The 18,416-nt window shown below is 39.2% G+C and overlaps 1 protein-coding gene across 2 annotated transcripts in view; it reads right to left on the bottom strand.

The window, feature by feature from the left end:
• Nucleotides 1-18,416, bottom strand: part of Kr-h2 (transmembrane protein 33-containing Krueppel homolog 2) — a 36,259-nt gene that overhangs the window by 8,769 nt on the left and 9,074 nt on the right. The window contains exons 1-2 of one of the 2 annotated variants that reach the window (XM_073967572.1): nucleotides 10,338-10,529; nucleotides 1,224-1,690 (exon numbers count right to left, since the gene is read on the bottom strand). In XM_073967572.1, coding sequence (XP_073823673.1) covers nucleotides 1,224-1,667 — 444 coding nt within the window. In that variant the 5' untranslated portion in view covers nucleotides 1,668-1,690; nucleotides 10,338-10,529. Of the gene's footprint in view, nucleotides 1-1,223; nucleotides 1,691-10,337; nucleotides 10,530-18,416 lie in introns of those variants that run through there. The other variant, XM_073967573.1, reaches the window with a different exon arrangement.

Here is an 18,416-nt window from a genome sequence, read left to right as displayed (position 1 = left end):
GGTGCTTCTATAGACACTTTCTGAAAGAAAGGGTGTTTCTATAGACACTTTCTGAAAGAAAGGGTGCTTCTATAGACCCTTTTCTGAAAGAAAGGATACTTCTATAGACCCTTTCTGAAAGAAAGGATACTTCTGTAAACCCTTTATAAAGACAGTGTGTTTCTATAGACACTTTCTTAAAGAAAGGGTGCTTCTCGCTTTCTGAAAGAAAGGTTACTTTATAGAAAATTTCTGCAAGAAAGGTTACTTCCATAGACCCTTCCTGAATGAAAGATTACTTATATAGACCCTTTCTCAAAGAAAGGTTATTTCCATAGACCCTTTCTGAAAGAAAGGTTACTTCTATAGACCCTTTCTGCAGGAAAGAGTGCTCCTATAGACCCTTTCTGAAAGAAAGGTTACTTTTATAGGCCCTTTTTGAAAAAAGGTTACTTCTATAGACCCTTTCTGAAACAAAGGGTGCTTCTAACGACCATTTCAGAAACAAAGGGTGTTTCTATAGGCCCTTTCTAAAAAAGGGTGCTTCTATAGACCCTTTCTGAAACAAAGGGTGCTTTTATAGACCCTTTCTGAAACAAAGGGTGCTTTTATAGACCCTTTCTGAAACAAAGGCTGCTTCTATAGACCCTTTCTGAAACAAATGGTGCTTCAACAGACTGTTTTTCCCAACTGTTTACTATGGCAAGAATCATCCTACTGGTTCTATTAGAGTCCAAAATAACTAACTATTAAAACGTCAAATGTCCTATTATAAGAAGGACAAAAGATCTTCTCCAGCAAGACCAAATACCCTTCTAAAGGTCGTATGTCCTCTATAAAAAGGCCAAATACCCTTCAATAAGAATGTCAAATGTTCTTCTATAAGAATGTCAAATGTACTTCTATAGGTTCAAATGTCCTTATACAGGAATTCCAAATTGTCGTTCTATCAGAAGGCGAATGCCCTTTTACAAGAAGCACAAATTTATAAGGACAAATGCTCTTCTACAATATGTTCAAATTGTCCCTCTTAAGAAGGCAAAATGACCTTCTGCAAATGCCCTTCCATAAAAATAATATCTGCCCTCCTAAAAAGCACCAACTCAAATTCCATAAGTAGCTAATCTGCTCGCTGTAGGCTTAAAACTCTATTTAAAGATATGCTTTTTTGCTACTCCTTGGAAATACCTTCCTGATCTATATAGAATCCCGTTTCATCAAGAATCAACTGAAGGTATACTTACATCCAACAATTTCAGTGAATAGCTTGAAGCATGCAACACAGCGAACAATACAACTGGTGCCAAAATCAAAAGTGTAGGTTGTACATTCAAGAATATCAGTGAATACATCAGATAGTGGCAGGAATCTTCAACAAACAGGCGAGCCAAGAATTCCCGTGAAAATGTAAACGAGGGTAAACGTTGATGTAAACGCAACGCTGAGATGGCGGCATTTGAGAGTAAGACTTTATTGAAGGCACTCTGTTGTGTGCCAAATATGGGCAGGACATAGAAAACGGTAAAGATGATTGCCAACAGACGCATTAGCCACATGGCAACATCGACTTTGTGTGCCTTAAAGTGTTCAATCATTTTGGCGGGTACATTGTCGGCGGTTGGTGGCGGTGTATTTGAATTTGATGATGTGCCATTTTGTTGATTATTATCGTTATTATCGTCACTCATTGTTATTGTGTTTTTGGATTAATCTGTAACGAGAGAGAGAGAGAATGAAGAGAAAAGGTGACATTAGTACGACGTCATATTTATGATGTTTAAATTTGGTAAAATTTGATAAAAATTTCATCATCTGCCGATATAAACTTTAAACGAAGATGATGAAATTTTTCTTAAAACTACCGTAGTATAATTTTCTCATAAAAACAAATTTTGGCCCACGTTGTGAAATAATTTCTCGGTGTAGAGCATTTATACGAGAGCATTATTTTCCCAATTCACGTTATTTTTATCAAATTATTTTCTTATCAGCCATTTAATGTTTTAATACCATAAACTTATCGATGATAAGTCAAAGAATGTGGTAAGAATTATAACACCGTATAGTCTAAATGGCCTTGCTGAGGGACAAAATAACAAGTACCCTATTGTTGATGAGGTCGATTATAAGAATAAAGAAGACTACATGAACAATTTGCATGAATTTGCCAACGAAAAAAAATGTATATCGTTGTAACCAGAACCACAAGGACTGACTGCCTTCGGTAAAAATTTCACAACGATACTAGAAACTTAAACTGGATTTTGGAAAAACATTATATCGTTGTAAACAAATGCACAAAGAGTAGCTTAGTGACGTTTTTCAAAATGATCCTGAACAGTCCTTAAATTTCATTTAAGCGTAAATTTTTAACTTTTGTGAGGGAGGTAAGCGAAGGTGTTGTCCCATATAGACCTTCTTGGAACTTATATGTTTATGTAAAAGAAATATTCGGTCATTATCTAAGGAAGTATGTACTTGCTTATGGAAAAAAATTGTACCATGGTAATTAGGGCCGCGAGAACAACCTGCAAAAAAAAATCAAAATGATCTGAGACATGTCTGTAAACTGCACTTTGGAGGAGATACCCCGTCCATCTTCGAATTTGATCTTGTTTTTAAAAAACAAGACATCTTTTGATCTGTTCTAGAGTTATAGTGCGCAACAGCCGGTCTGTAATAAGCTATGCGACGCCAGCGCGGTATGCAAATGTTAGCGTTACGCAGTGGAAGAATATTAAAACCTGTCAGAATGCCGCCCTGAGAACTGCAACAGGGTGCCTCCGCATGTCTTTAGTGGACTATATTCACGAAGATGTTGTCAAAGCTTCTTCTTATTGACGTTGTAGCAGCATAGAGTGATTGCTGTGCTTGGAGACCAACCCCCAACAATCCCACGGCTGAGGGTTCTTCGACACCGGATTCACCCGGAACCACACAACAACCGTGTTTCGGTCAGCGTACACATGTTTGTATTTGTATTGATTTTCTGTGTTGGAAGCAGCATATCCGGGAATACCTGCTTCGCATTTTTTGGTCCGTACCGGGACGAAGGGAAACCCAGGACAAATTTATTTGTGCTAGGTTTGTGACATCCGCATACACCAAACTCAAACATCGGTGGAATGCAATAGATGTCGGCAGTGGGTGCATCTCAGGGGTTGTTCTGGACTCGTCCATAAGAGGGACTACGTACTAAAGGGACTATGTTGCTGTATGCTGCGTGAACACAGCCCCCAGAGTGAGTCGTCATCAGAATATGCCACTCTCCTGCAGTTCCCCTAACAGCAGCCACACACGCGGTACCTTACACCTGCCTTTGCTGTTCCAATCCCTGAAAATGCATCCTTTTTGCAATTTAATTGCATTGGACTCTGAGGTAAGATCGAGGAAATAGAGGATTTCATGTGTCGGAAGAATTTCATGGGCGCGGCGCAGCAGGAAGACAAGCTCAACAATAACTGCAGGTTACAACGTTGTGATGGTTACAACGCACAGAGGAAGGATCGCCCCAGAAGTGAATATTAGCTTTTCTATTGCACCAGACCTATCTCGCTTGAGCCTGCCTCTAATGACCCGTACATGGAATGTATGGGTGTAGCAGTTAGGTGTGGAACTGCCGAGGTAGAGTTGCTGAACGTATACATACTCCAGGTTATGGGCCCACAATAGTTCGCTTTTGGTAGGTCATAACCGTCTGCTCTTGGGGAACCATCCTGTCACTTGGTTTGTTTCGTTTCTCTTGGATCACACCATCTTTCCATAATTGTCTCCATCAGCAGAACGCCCGATTTCATCACCTCTGAACGCCGCACGTTCGTCAAACGTAGGAAAGCTGATTGGCCCAGTTTCAGAGAGTTCACCAATCACCGCCGAGAAATAGCTGTATTTCAAATTACGAGCCTGACATTAGCCCACTTTTGGAAGGTCATAATCGTCTGGTCCTAGGGGACTTTAATGCGCATCATGAGATATATGTGGCATTCGGCCCTCGGAAACGACCAGAGGGGTACAGTGCTGGCTGAGCAGATTGATAGCTCTACGTTTTGCAGGGTCAATGAGGACGCCCCTACCACAATTATAGGAGAGTGTCACAGTTCGCCAGACATAGTCATCGTTTAACCCGGTCTCACAAATTACGTTACCTGGCAACCCGACATTTCCCTTGGATCAGACGATCTCCCCATAATTGTCTCCATTAGCAGACCACCCAATTTCATCACCTCTGAACGTGGCACGTTCGTCAAACATAGGAAAGCTGATTGGCCCAGTTTCAGAGAGTTCACCAATCACCGCTTCAGAGAACTGCCCAATCCTTCTGATGTTCGGGTAGGGGAAAGGACGTTCCGAGACATCATCACAGCTGCAGCCGCTCGACAAATACCTGCTGGTCGAAGTGAGACCAAACTTCCCAATATTGTCGACGGTATTAGCAAATTATCGTGATGAGTTTTGTTGTGCCAATCCCGATGACCCCAGAGTCATCGAGCTCACACTGGAAGTTAACTGGTTGGTCGGTGAGCATAAGCGGAACCAGTGGTTAAATCATCTGAAGAGTTGCAAAATTTGAGACGTAATAAGTGAATTGTGGGAAACGGTTAAGTCACTCGAGAATCCTGGAAAGAAGGAAGATAGGACCTCAATTACATTTGGCAACAATCGACAGTTTGTCGAGCACCCCCAGAGTGGCAGGGCGAAGAGAAGAGTACTACGTCGCAATAGATCTCTTTCTGCCGACGATGAACCACCACAATTGGATGATATTGCGAATGTTATCAGGATCATCCAAAGCGTTGGGTTCTGATGAAAGCTCCATGGTAAAGCTGAAGTAGCTGGATGTGTCGGGAGCGCCGGGAGTAGAGTACCTTACTAAACTTCTCAACCTGTCGCTAGCCACCCACATCGTCTCCGAAGTCTGGAAAATGGGCAGGGTGGTCCAGTTTCTGAACCCAGGCAAGAATACCAGCAAAAGTGAATCATACAGGCAGATTTCGCTTTTTTCATCCATAGCAAAGACCCTTGAGGCCTTAGTCCTCCCCAGCGTCAGAAATAGCTATCCAATTGCCGATCATCAGCATGGATTCCGCAGCACAGCAGGACAACAGCGCTGCACGCTATATCCACACATATTTTTCGAGAACTCAACCAGGATAAGCCGTTTGATAGAACAGTAATGGTGGCGCTTGATCTATCAATACTGTTAAGCACTCCACGCTCTTTGAGGACATTGAGCAGACAACACTCCTGCCAAGTCTGAAACTTTGGATAATCAATTATATGTGTGGACGCCAGGAATAAGAAGTCCAAATGTGGGGTGATATCTCCGGAGCTGTTAAACTTTCTCGTATTCCGACCCCTCCAGACGGCATCGAGATCGTATCGTATGCGGATGATTGTATGATCCTGGCGCCAAGTTAAAGACTGAACTCCTATTTGACCGATCTTGCCCCCTTTTTCCACGCAATTAATATGCAAATATAAATCTACGGTCACTCAATTCACCACATGGACGACACAGGCGAGAACAGAGCTGGAAGTCATGGTAGCAGAATTCCGACCACTGGTAGTTAGTGGACACATTCGACAAGATTCTAGAGGTCACATTCGACAGTATTTTCACATCGTCCACGCATGCAACGGCTATCTGCGACAATCTGAGATGTTGAAACAAGGTCCTCAAGTCCCTCGCCGGCAGCATTTGCGGTGCAAATAAAGAAACCTCGTTAACCACATATAACGCGATAGGTAGGTCTGTGGTAAGCAATGGGGCGCCAGCGTGCTGTGCCAATTTGAGTGCAACGCGATGGAATGGAAAATTAAAAACTATCAGAATGCCGCCCTGAGAACTGCAACATGAGTTCAGAGTGGACCATCTACATGAGGAGATAAGGATTTTTCCAGTACAGCAACACACTTGCATGCTTTCTGTGCAGTACTTGATCGCGTGTTACCATGAGAGCCGTTCTAATCACCATATGGTGAATAGGAACCCACACCGAGGCATATCAGGAGAGATCGTCATGATCTAGAAGAAGAGGTCCAACATTACAAGAGAGAATCCCTATACTCTACTAATTCCAGTAGCTTGCTTTGTGGTTATAACACATAGAAGTAGCCACATTCCTAGAACTGGTTATAGACGCAAAGCCAGATTAGGCGGAAAAATAAACATGCTTTTACAACAACAATTTAAAGGGACGGAACAGGGTTCTCTTCAATCTCACCGAGGAGAAAGCGCCCCCAAAGTTTTCCGTACTACATTTGGGAAAATTTATCGGAAGAGGAGGGTGCTATGGACACATAAGTGATACATGTTTCCACCTCCTGTCAGGATATTTTACCCCAATTTTTGTTGTTGTAGCAGCATGCAACCTACATAGAAGCATATGTTTGATGCTGGGTTGGTAGCCACTGGACGAAATACTATGGTTTCGGGTCAGTCCGGTACGTAAGAACCCGCTGCCGATAGATGGTGCCCAATTCTCGGAAAGGATGCTGAACAGACATATTCCATTATCGTCGGATAAACCCGACAAGCCATTACTTCTTAAGCAGAAAGCATTGGAGGAGAAAGTTAGTAAAGTAGAATTATTCATCTACCTCCGTCTTGCAAAAAATTGTATAACGGAAGTATCGTACTGCAGTCGATACATCAAAAAATAACAAATACCCATCAGGGAATGGGAATTTCAGCTGAAAACAAGTTAGAAAGTATCAGCCAGCTGTGTCAATGGATATACACCCTCAGCCATTCCCGTGAAGAATAGACTTTGACCCCCCAAAAAATTGTACCGTAGTAACAAGAGCTACAAAGACAAAAAAAAAACCAGTAAGGAAAGGATCAAAGTCGGGCGGGGCCGACTATATAGTACCCTACACCACTGTGAATATGTAAAATATATATGGGAGCTAAATCCAAATCAGAACAGATTTCGATATAATTTTTCAAATTTATTTGTAGACCAAATTCCGTCACATAGTCCAAATTTCATCAAAATTGGACATTTGTAGCGTGTTTCGTGCATCAAATACCTTAAATCGGTCGAAAATATATATGGGAGCTATATCCAAATCTGAATCGATTTCGATATAATTTGGCACACTTATTTATAGGTCAAATCCCGGCCAAGAATATATATGGGAGCTATAACTAAATTTGAACCGATTTCTATATAATTTGGCACTCTTATTTCTAAACTAACTACCGTCGCATATTCCAAATTTAATTGAAATCGGACATATATAGCGTGTTTCGTGCAACAAATGCCTTAAATCGGGCGAAAATATATATGGGGGCTATATCCAAATCTGAACCGATTTCTATATAATTTGGCACACTTATTTCTAGACTAAATTCCGTCGCACATTCCAAATTTCATTGAAATCGGACATATATAGGGTGTTTCGTGACCAAATACCTTAAATCGATCGAAAATATATATGGGAGCTATATCTAAATCTGAACCGATTTCCATATAATTTGGCACACTTATTTCTAGATTAAATTCCGTTGCACATTCCAAATTTCATTGATATCGAACATACATATATAGCGCGTTTCGTGCATCAAATACCTAAAATCGGCCTAGAATATATATGTGAGCTATATCCAAATTTGAACCGATTTCTATGTAATTTGGCACACTTATTTCTAGACGAAATACCGTCGCACATTCCAAATTTAATTGAAATCGGACATATACAGCGTGTTTCGTGCACCAAATGCCTTAAATCGGGTGAATATATATATGGGGGCTATATCCCAATCTGAACCGATTTCTATATAATTTTGCACACTTATTTCTAGACTAAATTTCGTCGCACATTCCAAATTTCATTGAAATCGGACATATATAGGGTGTTTCGTGCACCAAATGCCTTAAATCGGGCGAGGATATATATGAGGGTTATATCCAAATCTGAACCTATTGTTACCAAAATAAATAGCGTTCCTCCTCCAACATAAACTATCTTCCCCAATTTTCATGCGAATCGGACAATAAATGAGACCTGTACTTTGTTTACAAAAATACATGGACAGACGGACATGCGTAAATCGACTCAGAAAGTGATTCTATGTATATCCCTAAAAGGAAGTATGGGTCTATCTCGTTTCCTTTTGCATGTTACAAGCTAATGCACAAAGACATAATACCCCTCACCACAAGGTGGAGTAGGGTATAACAAGTAAAAAAGTATCAGTCAGCTTTGCTGACAGAGATAAACCCTCAGCCTGTGTATATTGAAAAAAATTTCCCAAAAAACGTATGTATTTAGGGGGTTTTAAAATTTTTGGATGCATGAACCGACAACAATGTTGATTAGGATTAAAGATCAAAAGTTTTGCGGAGGAGATACTTAAAGGAATGGATCGACATTGACCATTATGGAAGTGGATCTCCAGCCATTACAAATGGTGCCATAGGGGGTTTTTACACCCTTCGGACTGTTCGCTCAAGAAGTATGGACTTGCCACTGAAAAAAATTTACCATCGTAAGTGAGGCAGCGGATGCAAGTTGCTTCAAAAAAAATCAAAGTGATTCGATTGCATGTCTTAAAGTGAACTTATCCGAAATTTTGTGTGGGAGGTACCGGATGTAGTGGACAAATATAGTCCATATTTGAACCTGATCTATATCTGGTAGATATATTAGGATGTGTAAAGTTTGGACCAATTCGGCCACTCCTTTCAAGAGTTACCGTACGAACAATTTTTCCGAACATTTTTGAACTTTTGTGGGGAAGGTACCTGAAGGAGTGGACCGATATGGCTTATCTTCGACTTTAAACTATGTTTGGACAAATTATTACTAAGGCCAAATTTTGGACCGAATCGGCAGATCCGTTCGAGAGTTATCTTGCGCTCCAACCACCTCACACGGTGTCATAGGGTTTTTTTTGCAACTTTCAGGCTATTTTCTCAGGAAGTGTGGACTTGCCCCTAATGAAACTTGTACCGTCGTATGGGGGGCAGTGAATACAAGTTGCTAAAACAAAAATCAAAGCGATTCGATAGCAGGTCCTAAACTGAAGTTATCCCAAATTTTGTGTGGGAGGTACCCGAAGGAGTAGACCGATTGAGTCCATATTGGAAACTTGTCTAAGTCTGGTAGACATTTCACGATTTGCAAAGTATGGACCAAACCGGTTACTCCCTTCAAGAGTTATCGTACGTATAAATTTTCCGAACATTTTCGAACTTTTGTGGGGGAGGTACCGGAAGGAGTGGACCGATATTACCCATCTTCGAACTTAAACTAAGTTTGGACAAAATATTACGAAAGCCAAATTTTGGATCGAATCGAGAGTTATAGTGCGCTCCAGCCAGCCAGACAGACGGACGGACATTGCTCAATCGACCCCAAATTGTCTGAAACACATTTCGTCCAAACATACTTGGGGTCTAAAACCATTATTTCGATGAGGCACATTTTGCCCGTATGAAAGTGTATATACCCTCGTTAGCATAAATGCTGAGGGTATAAAAACGAACCTCAAATTTGTGATGATGTTCGAAACTACCTAAACTGATCTTACTAAAAGGAAGCTCTTCCTATCAGCGGAATACCCACTTCAAGTGCAGGAGTGACCCCTCTCTATCGAGGTGGCGACTGTGAAAAAATCCTGTTCTAGTGGTAGGACGGTTTCGAGGTATCAAGGCCATATCAAAAGGAAATCCCAAGGTGACGACACAATGTCAGCCTGTGAAGGTTGTCGCATTTCGTCTTCTACATCTTTGTCGGAAGGAAAACTGTAATCGTTGGAACAATGTATTGTTGAATTTGTGTCTGTAATGAAATTATGCACTTGGCAGATTCAGTGTTGTCCACCCCATGGTTGAAAGCTAGGCCCAAAAAATGTATAACGCCTTGTTTTGAATATGGATATCCCATTGACGGAAAATTCCATAGCAAAGTGTCTTAAATTGCTATTTTCGTTCTGTTACTCCAAAGTCTTTAGTTATTAAAAATATATTTCCATAAAATTAATCGATTACCATAATCCAATGTACTACAACTTATAATAAATACGATTTAAATAAAGTTTTTTTAATGATCTGACTTTTAACGAAGTTTATATTCCAATTAAATTTCTTTATAAACGTCTATTTATAATCATCACTTAATTATACACATCAGCAACTTTAGAGTTCAAAAGTCGATATTATTTATACAATGTCAGTGTTTTTTTGCATTTTAAATGCATAAGTCAAAGTATTATTGATTTAAGTATGTATTATACATTGTTGTTGGCTCAATTAAAATACGAAAACACACAGTAAAACTTCGATATTTAAAAAAATGCATAGATTTTTAAAAATTAAAATATCACTTTTTCAAATATTTATAAATCGTACCGTATTTAATTATTTAGGAAGAAATTTTAAAAATTTTAAACTAATTTTTCATTGACAACCTCTGTCTTGTTAACCCGTCGAAATTAACCTCAACCGTTCTTAATACTCCACTCTACAAAACTAAAAAAAATATATAAACGAAATTATCAACAGAACTCGAAGTAGGTTGGTTGGGTAGGTAGGGTTATTAAGTATGTAAATAGGCGGACATTGCCGCTCTCTCACACTCTAATAATTGAGTATATGAGTCGATTTAAAAAAAAAGTTATTAACATTTAAAATAAACAACACAAAGTAAATGGGTCTTTAACAATTTCAGGTAAATACCCAAAAAAGACAATAAAAGTATAAGCAAATACACATGTATGTATGTGCGTTTGTATGTTATATGCCAAATGTGTGTTTTAAACAGTTGAGATACATATGACAGAGGTTTTGTGATAGGTAAAATGCTGCCCGAAAAGAAAACTGTTTCCAAATACAAAAATACTAAATATGACGATAACGGCCACTAATTTTATGTCTTATCAGTTAAGTTTTTATCTCAAATGCTGTTTGTATGTATGTGTGTGCGTATATGCATGTGGACAATTACAAAATAAAATGGAAATATAAGTCAACTAAAGTCAAGTCAGGGTAACAACAGGTGAATGAATCAAATAATAAAGCGCTAAATACATTTAAAATACCGGCATGTTAAAGCTAAAAGATAATGAGATAATGCATAAAGCGAAGATACAAAGAGAAAAGGAATAGGGAAAATATAAATTACATATTTTTTGTTATTAACCAAAGCGAACCATTTTACACCGGTAAAGAGTCTAATACGGAATCTGCTAAATAACCACACAAAAAACTTAAATGTTTTGGCTTAAGGGCGCCCGGATCTATTATCACCAGCCGTTGCTCACAGAGACAAGGTCCATTCGATATTATGGAAGAAGAGAAAAACATATATTCAGTGTGAGAAAAAAGTGGACTAAAACCTACTATGAAATGTATTTAACAAACCCCTACCTATGGCTATGCAAAACACATACTTGCGATATTTGCTTCTATATTGTAAATTTTGATCAAAGTATACAATGTTGTAATTTTCCTTCCTTTCCTAAAATATTCAAGCTTTTATAAGTTTTTACTAACTTGTATTAAGATTTCTTCAGGAGAGGACGTAATTTTAGTAGTACAAATCCGTTTATTTCTGCGGTGTAGCATTCTTATTGAAGAATTCCTAATTGGGATTTTAGTTTAAGTTTTATTTTTAATTTATTAAGTTCAATTTTATATTCTTAATATTCAATTTTAACATCATTTACTGTATAATTGATATATGTTTGTATTCATTTTTTGTTTATATATGTAGTTTAATATTCAATGTAGCTTGCTTGCAACCAAATAAAATGGGCATATCCGCCTGGTGGCAAGTTTTTGAAAAATAAATAAATAAATAAATAAATAAAACACAATAACAGGAGTGGTTAACCCTAAAAATCCCTAGCTTTGGAAATAAAGAGAATTTAAGTCCATATTTACATCAGGCAATTTTGCTTGCGGCAATTGTTTTTTGTCGGTGAGGGAGGGTGTTGAGAGACAAAGGGTTGCCATATGTCTCACCTCTCTCTCCAGTAAACTGACAATTGCCGCAGGGAAAATTGCCTAATATAAATATGGACTAATCGTAGGTGACAAAATAAGTATTCGAAGTTTTCAATGTCAATTGGCTTCCCCCAGCAAAAATATAATTAATTATTTATTAAAAAACAAGTGAGCAAAGGCTATAGTCGGGACGGGGCCGACCATGTGTTACCCTACACCACTACCCCTGTGCATAAGCTTTTCACTGGTAAACATTTCTTTTAGGCAATATAATCCGAATACCATCAAACATAATATGCCTCTTTCTCTCGGGACCCCCATAAGCAACCAACATTTCGTGACCATCCGATCTAAATTGCGACCTGTAGCGTGATTGCAAAAAATGGAAGAATTGGGTGCATTGTGGTATCTACCTTGTTTGGCCACCTTCGCCAACCTACTTTACACCAATTTAAAGGTAATATTGTCTTCTTCTATTGACAGGCTTTGCCGTTGGAAACCCCTACTGGAAGCCGATATATTCACAAAGAATAAATCTTTGAATTTGAATGAGTTTTTCCCCATTCCGACCCCTAAATATTATCCGACTATCACTACAATCAATAGGCTTCTTCCTCTGTGGGGCCCGCATCTACCCCCAAAATCTAGTGACTATCCGATCAAAATTCCAACCGGTAGCGTGATTACAAAAAATGAAAAAAAAAATGGATATATTACTGACTTTTGCAATATCTCGGTTGTTTGCTCACTTACTCCAAAATACTTTGCATCAATATAAAGGAGATCTTTTCTTCTACCATTGGCAAGTTTTCTTTTTGGAGTGCTCCTACCAGAAGCGGAGATATTCGCATAAGAAAAAAACTTTGACTTTTCTCCACATAAGCTTTTTGCTTATTCCGACTCCTGAATATTATCCGACCATCACCAAACTTAATAGGCTTCTTCCTCTATGGAACTCGCATCAACTCCCAAAAAAATTCGTGACGATCCCATAAAAATTGCGACCTGTAGCTTGATTATAAGGAAATCGGAAAATGGGATGCATTAACGACTATTGCGATATCTCTGTTGTTTGACCACCTACGACAGCCTACTGTACATCGTTGTAAAGGTGATATTTTCTACTTTCCCTGCCAGGTTTTGCTTTTGATATACCTCTTAAAGAAACAGAGCTATTGGCTTTGAAATAAAACGTTGACCTTTCTCCAAATAAGTTAGTGCCCATTTCGACCCCTGAATATTATCCGACCATCATCAAAATCAATAGGCTTCTTCGTCTGTGGGACCCCCATTAACTCCCAAAATTTCGTGACGATCCTATCAAAATTGCGACCTGTAGCGTGATTATAAGGTTTAGATGGACAGACGGATGGACCGACGGACGGACACACATAGCCAGATCGACTCAGCTCGTCGAGACATTAATTTTGGTATATATAAGTATGGGTCTAGGACCATTATTTCGATGCGTTACAAACTTTTTGGCCAAAACCAACTTATAATACCCTCCCCACATAGTGGTGTAGGGTATAATTAAAAATTGTATATGCGAATTTTATATCCAATCACTTGGTTTTAGACAACAACCGAACAAAAAAATCCCTTAGAAAATCGATTAGAAATAGGAACCAAGATTTTTAAGATCCTTCAGAAAATGTGCCGAGATACTTAAAAAGACTTTTAGAAAATCGGTTCAGTTTCTAGTAAAATATTAGAGAAATCGGCAAATTTCTAAAAAATATTCATGAATTAAATTGTAAAAGTGTTGACACAGTCAACTTTCTCTATAACGTAGCTGTTAGGTGGCACGCGCTTCGACATATGTAAATCGAACTCCGGCAACATAGACAAGGTGCAGAGGGCAGCCTCGATCCTAATAACTGGAGCTTTTAGAAGTACACCGCCAGCAGCTCTAAATGCGATGTTAACCTCTTGCCCATGAGACTCAGCATCAAAGGTCAAGCAGCACGTTGTGCCCTAAGGCTACATGAATTGAATCGTTGGCGTGACAGCACCTATGGACATGCATGCATTCTTCCGGAGCTAGGACCAAACCTTAGCTTAAATCAGCAGGGGAAATTCAGCGACTACTTATTACCAGTCCAAAGATTTGAAGATATTGAGGTCGTTATCCCTAGTAGAGATGACTGGATCCGTAGTAACCCTCCTCTGGACGGTCTGGCTTTCTACACAGACGGTTCCAAGATGGAAGAAGGTACCGGAGCTGGCGTCTACTGCGAAAAGCTTTGTCTCGAATGCCCATATAGGTTGAACAGCGACTGTAGTGTTTTCCAAGCCGAAATCTTCGCGATCAGAATGGCTGCAGAGTTGATAAAAAGTCAAATCAAATCCTCCAACATCAAGTCTGAGGTCGTTCTTGAGTGTAGAACTGCTTTGGTGAACCTCACAAACGCTGTCCGACTCTGCTGGGTACCGGGACACTGTGACATTGTTGGAAACGAGAAGGCAGATTAACTAGCAAGACGTGGATCTCAATCAACAAGTCAAGCTATCACTGATTCTATTAAACCACCCATATGTCACGTTTTTCGGAAGGTGGAGACGTTCTTTGAAGAACGAGTCAAGGAACTATGGCATAATGAATCAAGGTGCAACGTGTCAAGGGCCATTTGGCCGACCCTATCAACAAACAGAACAACTTCACTCTTAAATTTGAGCAAATCAGGGTACTGACGGGGGTCATTACCGGTCATTGCAACATCCGAGCTTTTATCGGCAAATGGCAGGATGATGGCGTGGATTATTGCAGGCTCTGTGAAGATGAGGAGGAAACGGAGACTATTAAGCATATTTTATGTCGCTGCCCGATGTTAACTCGAAATCGATATAGATTAAAAGGATTATGCTTTCCTCCAAGCTTAACCTTCTACTCAAACATGGAACCAACAATCATCAATAAAATCATCAAAAATTTGAATTGGCTGGGACGGCGCAACCCACAAGCGTAACTACTTCTCTGACAGTTTTCTAACCATCACCAAATAAAACCATCCTCCTTTCTTTATTACTTTTTCATTTTAATAATCCATTTATTATTACTTTCCCAACCCCACCCTCTCTTTTCTTTATTTTTTCTCTCGTTTCTCTTCTTTTGTCTTTTCAGGTACTTCTGAACTTCTTTTTCTGATTTATGGATGATCACAATGGACCGAAAGGTCTCCGAGTGGCGTATATATATATATATATATATATATATATATATATATTGGCTACTCATCTCCAAACCTAACCTAACCTATGTTCCCATAACATCCCCGAAGGTACAAGAGAGACTTCATATCGTTATAGTGACATTTGAAAACACCCCACGAACAGCTCTTAAACTGGACTTAAGTAAAAATGTTACACTTTTTTGGGGGAAGTATCGGAAAGAGTTGTCGGAAATAGTGCATCTTCTACTTGATTTAGGTCAGTCTCTCCTTTCTGTAGTTATTGTGCCCACTAGCCATTTTAGACGGTCACAGTTGATTTTTTAAAGCTTTTAGGCTACCTCACCTGATATCGACATGCCAACGAAAAATATTATATCGCTGTAAACGGGTCCACAAGATGTACCTTCGGTCAAAATCTCAAAATGATCCTCGGACAGTAGAGCAGGCAAACTATCAATAGACTGACTATCGTTTTAATTGCTGTCGTCAAACGGTCAAAGGTTACGTCGACCACCAAAATATGCTGTTTGGGTTATTTGTCGCGAATTATTTAAAAAATTACTGCTTTGGAGTCCGATATAAAGAAAGCTTTACGACAGAGATCAAAACGATAGTCGGACTAGTTTGCCACCTCTTTCGGACAGCTCTAAAAGTACTAGAAGAAGTTGTCCCATATTGCCCATCTTCTAACGTGTTTTAATGAAATATTACGATTTGTAAAGGTTGGACCAATTTTAGCCACTCCTTACGATAGTGAAAACGACGCCACTAGCAATTTATGTTGATCACAATAGGATTTTTTAGAGCTTGGTGGTAATTACGTCAGGAAGTATAGACCTGCCGACGAAAAACACTATATCGCTGTAAACAGGACTGTAAGGGGTACATTTGGTTAGAAATTTCGAAACGATCCTCGAAAAACCCTGAAACTCCATTGAGGCCAAATATTGTGAACTTTTGTGAGGGAGTTAGTTACCCAATGGTTAATGTACTTTTTGAAAAAATTTTACGAAGTGTAAAGTTTCGACTAAATCGGATACTCAATTTGTAAGTTATCGTGATCCTCAGCCGTTTTGGTTGCTGCCATTTGGGGATTTTAGAGCTTTTAGGCCATTATCTCAGAGAGTATGGGGTCGTAAGGACAACCCGATGCAATAAATTTCTAAAGGATCCGAGACCTAGTCTTAAACTACAATATTGCGAAAAAATTTGAAACTTTGTATTGGACCGCTATAGTCCATATTCGATCGTGGTCTATGTCAGGAATAAGTATTACGATGAGCAAGTTTTGACAAAAGTGGTTACTCCCTTCGAGAGTTATCGTAGGCACCATTTCAAAGAAAATTTGTGAACTTATGTGGCGCCAGGATACCAGCAGAGACGTATCGTACAGGCCGTTTTATCTCCTGCCGTCCGTAGTAAAGATTCTAGAGCTACTACTCCTCCCAGTTGCCCAATATTAACATGGATTCTGGAAATGCACAGTACCACAAGAGCATTACAGCATACATTACACCATATCCACACATATCAGTTGAGAACTGACCCAGAACAGGTCGTTTCGACCGAACAACCAGGCCGAGCTGTTCGAGGACATAGAGAGGACTTCCTTCCAGACGTGTTTCAAACATTGCATAGTCAACTATATGTGTGGACGTCAGTCGTTTGTGGTATTTAGAAACAATCTGTCCAATCATGAATGTAAACTTTCCGTCAGTTTTGTCTCTCTACCGTTGCAACTTAAAGGGGAGAGAGAGAAAACTCACGGGAAGTTGATATTCATAACCGTGCACAGGGGAGTTCCCCCAAGGCGGAGACATATTTTCGAAACTGTTTACCCTCTATCTTTCTGAAATCCAATCCAGCCCAAAGTGCTGTGCTGCTGTAAAGCGAATTAACAAAAAAAACCTTGTGGGCCTCTTGCGAAGTAATATCCCGGTCTATGGTAAGCGGCATAGCTTACATAGATAGTGTGGTATGTAAATGTTGTTGAACAGTGTTTATTATTGTATGCCTGTGTGTTCGTTCTTCTGCTCAATCTGATCTGAAGAGAGAGGTCCAAAGGTACAAGAAATGATGTCTAGATCAACGAGCCTATCAGGCAAGCCTTAATATCATTCACGCAGTTGCACAGGCAGTTCAAAGTTATAGTACGAATGCCGTCAACCATCGCAGCAGAAAAACGCAATTTTTCAAATCTGTATACAGCATTTCCACAACAACAGACCGGGCTTAATTGACGCCAAATTGTCTGAAACGGATTTTGTCCAAATATATTTTGGGTGCAAAACGGTTATCCCCTATTAAGCCTACTGCAACCAATCAAAATGATTGGCTGTAGCCTTTTTGGGACACTTTTAAGTCAATGTATGAGCTTCCCAATAAAAATATGTAGTATACCATTTTAATCAGAACCACAAGGACTACCAACTAAAATTCAATAGGATACGTATCTTCTCTTAAATTGGATTTGTGTTGAAGTTTTACGAGGAAGGTACCGGACTGGCAACCTTCAAACTTGATCTGTTTGAAAAAAAAATTAATATATGTACAGCTATCGACCACACCAGCCTTTTTAGTCGGTTATCTTAAAGTTGTTTAGATCTTTCGGGCCATTAACTCAGGAACTCCATTTTTGTGGGAGAGATACCAGAAGGTGTTGGCAGATAGCACCCATTTTCAAGCTTGAAGAAATACAAATATATAAATATGCCAAACTCTCTTCCAGCCTTATTGTCCACTTCAACATTTGAAAATAATCCGCAAACTGATCTTAAAACGTATTTAACGAGACAGTTTTTTTGGTGCCAGTGCCAAAAAAAAGTTCACAGAGGTTAGGACAATGACAGTCAGAGGTTAAAAGAATGCCTTAAGTTGGTGATCGTTGATGATTTTTGTAGAACTTTCGGTAGATTCATTATTTAGGTATGTATGTACTTCCCAAAAAATATTCATTTTGTTGTCATTTGGTCTATAAATTGTACTAAGGCCCAAATGTTCAATTAAAGAGGGGGAAGTCCATTATTGAGCTTTCTTAGAATTTGTTGTAGTATGGACTACCCCACGACCAAGAATTTTATGTCTACATGAGCCAAAATTTTTGAACTTTGGTAGGATGGTATTCCAATGAGTGAGGTGCAAAGTAAGAACAAAACAGTCAGAATGAGATCGAGTAATGGACTTCAAATTGTCTTAAACGATTGTTGCCTAAAGCCAATATTTCGATGCTGCACATGTTTGTCCGAATTAAAGTGTTTACAAAGTCTTTAGTTGTAAGACCGAGGGTATTAAAACTCCGCACATTTTGGCC

Source organism: Musca autumnalis, unplaced genomic scaffold, assembly GCF_047663935.1.
Source record: "Musca autumnalis isolate F117 unplaced genomic scaffold, ASM4766393v1 scaffold_2, whole genome shotgun sequence".
Lineage (NCBI taxonomy): Eukaryota > Metazoa > Arthropoda > Insecta > Diptera > Muscidae > Musca > Musca autumnalis.
Note: the sequence above shows the minus strand (reverse complement) of the source record. Positions and strands in the feature narration are given on the sequence as shown.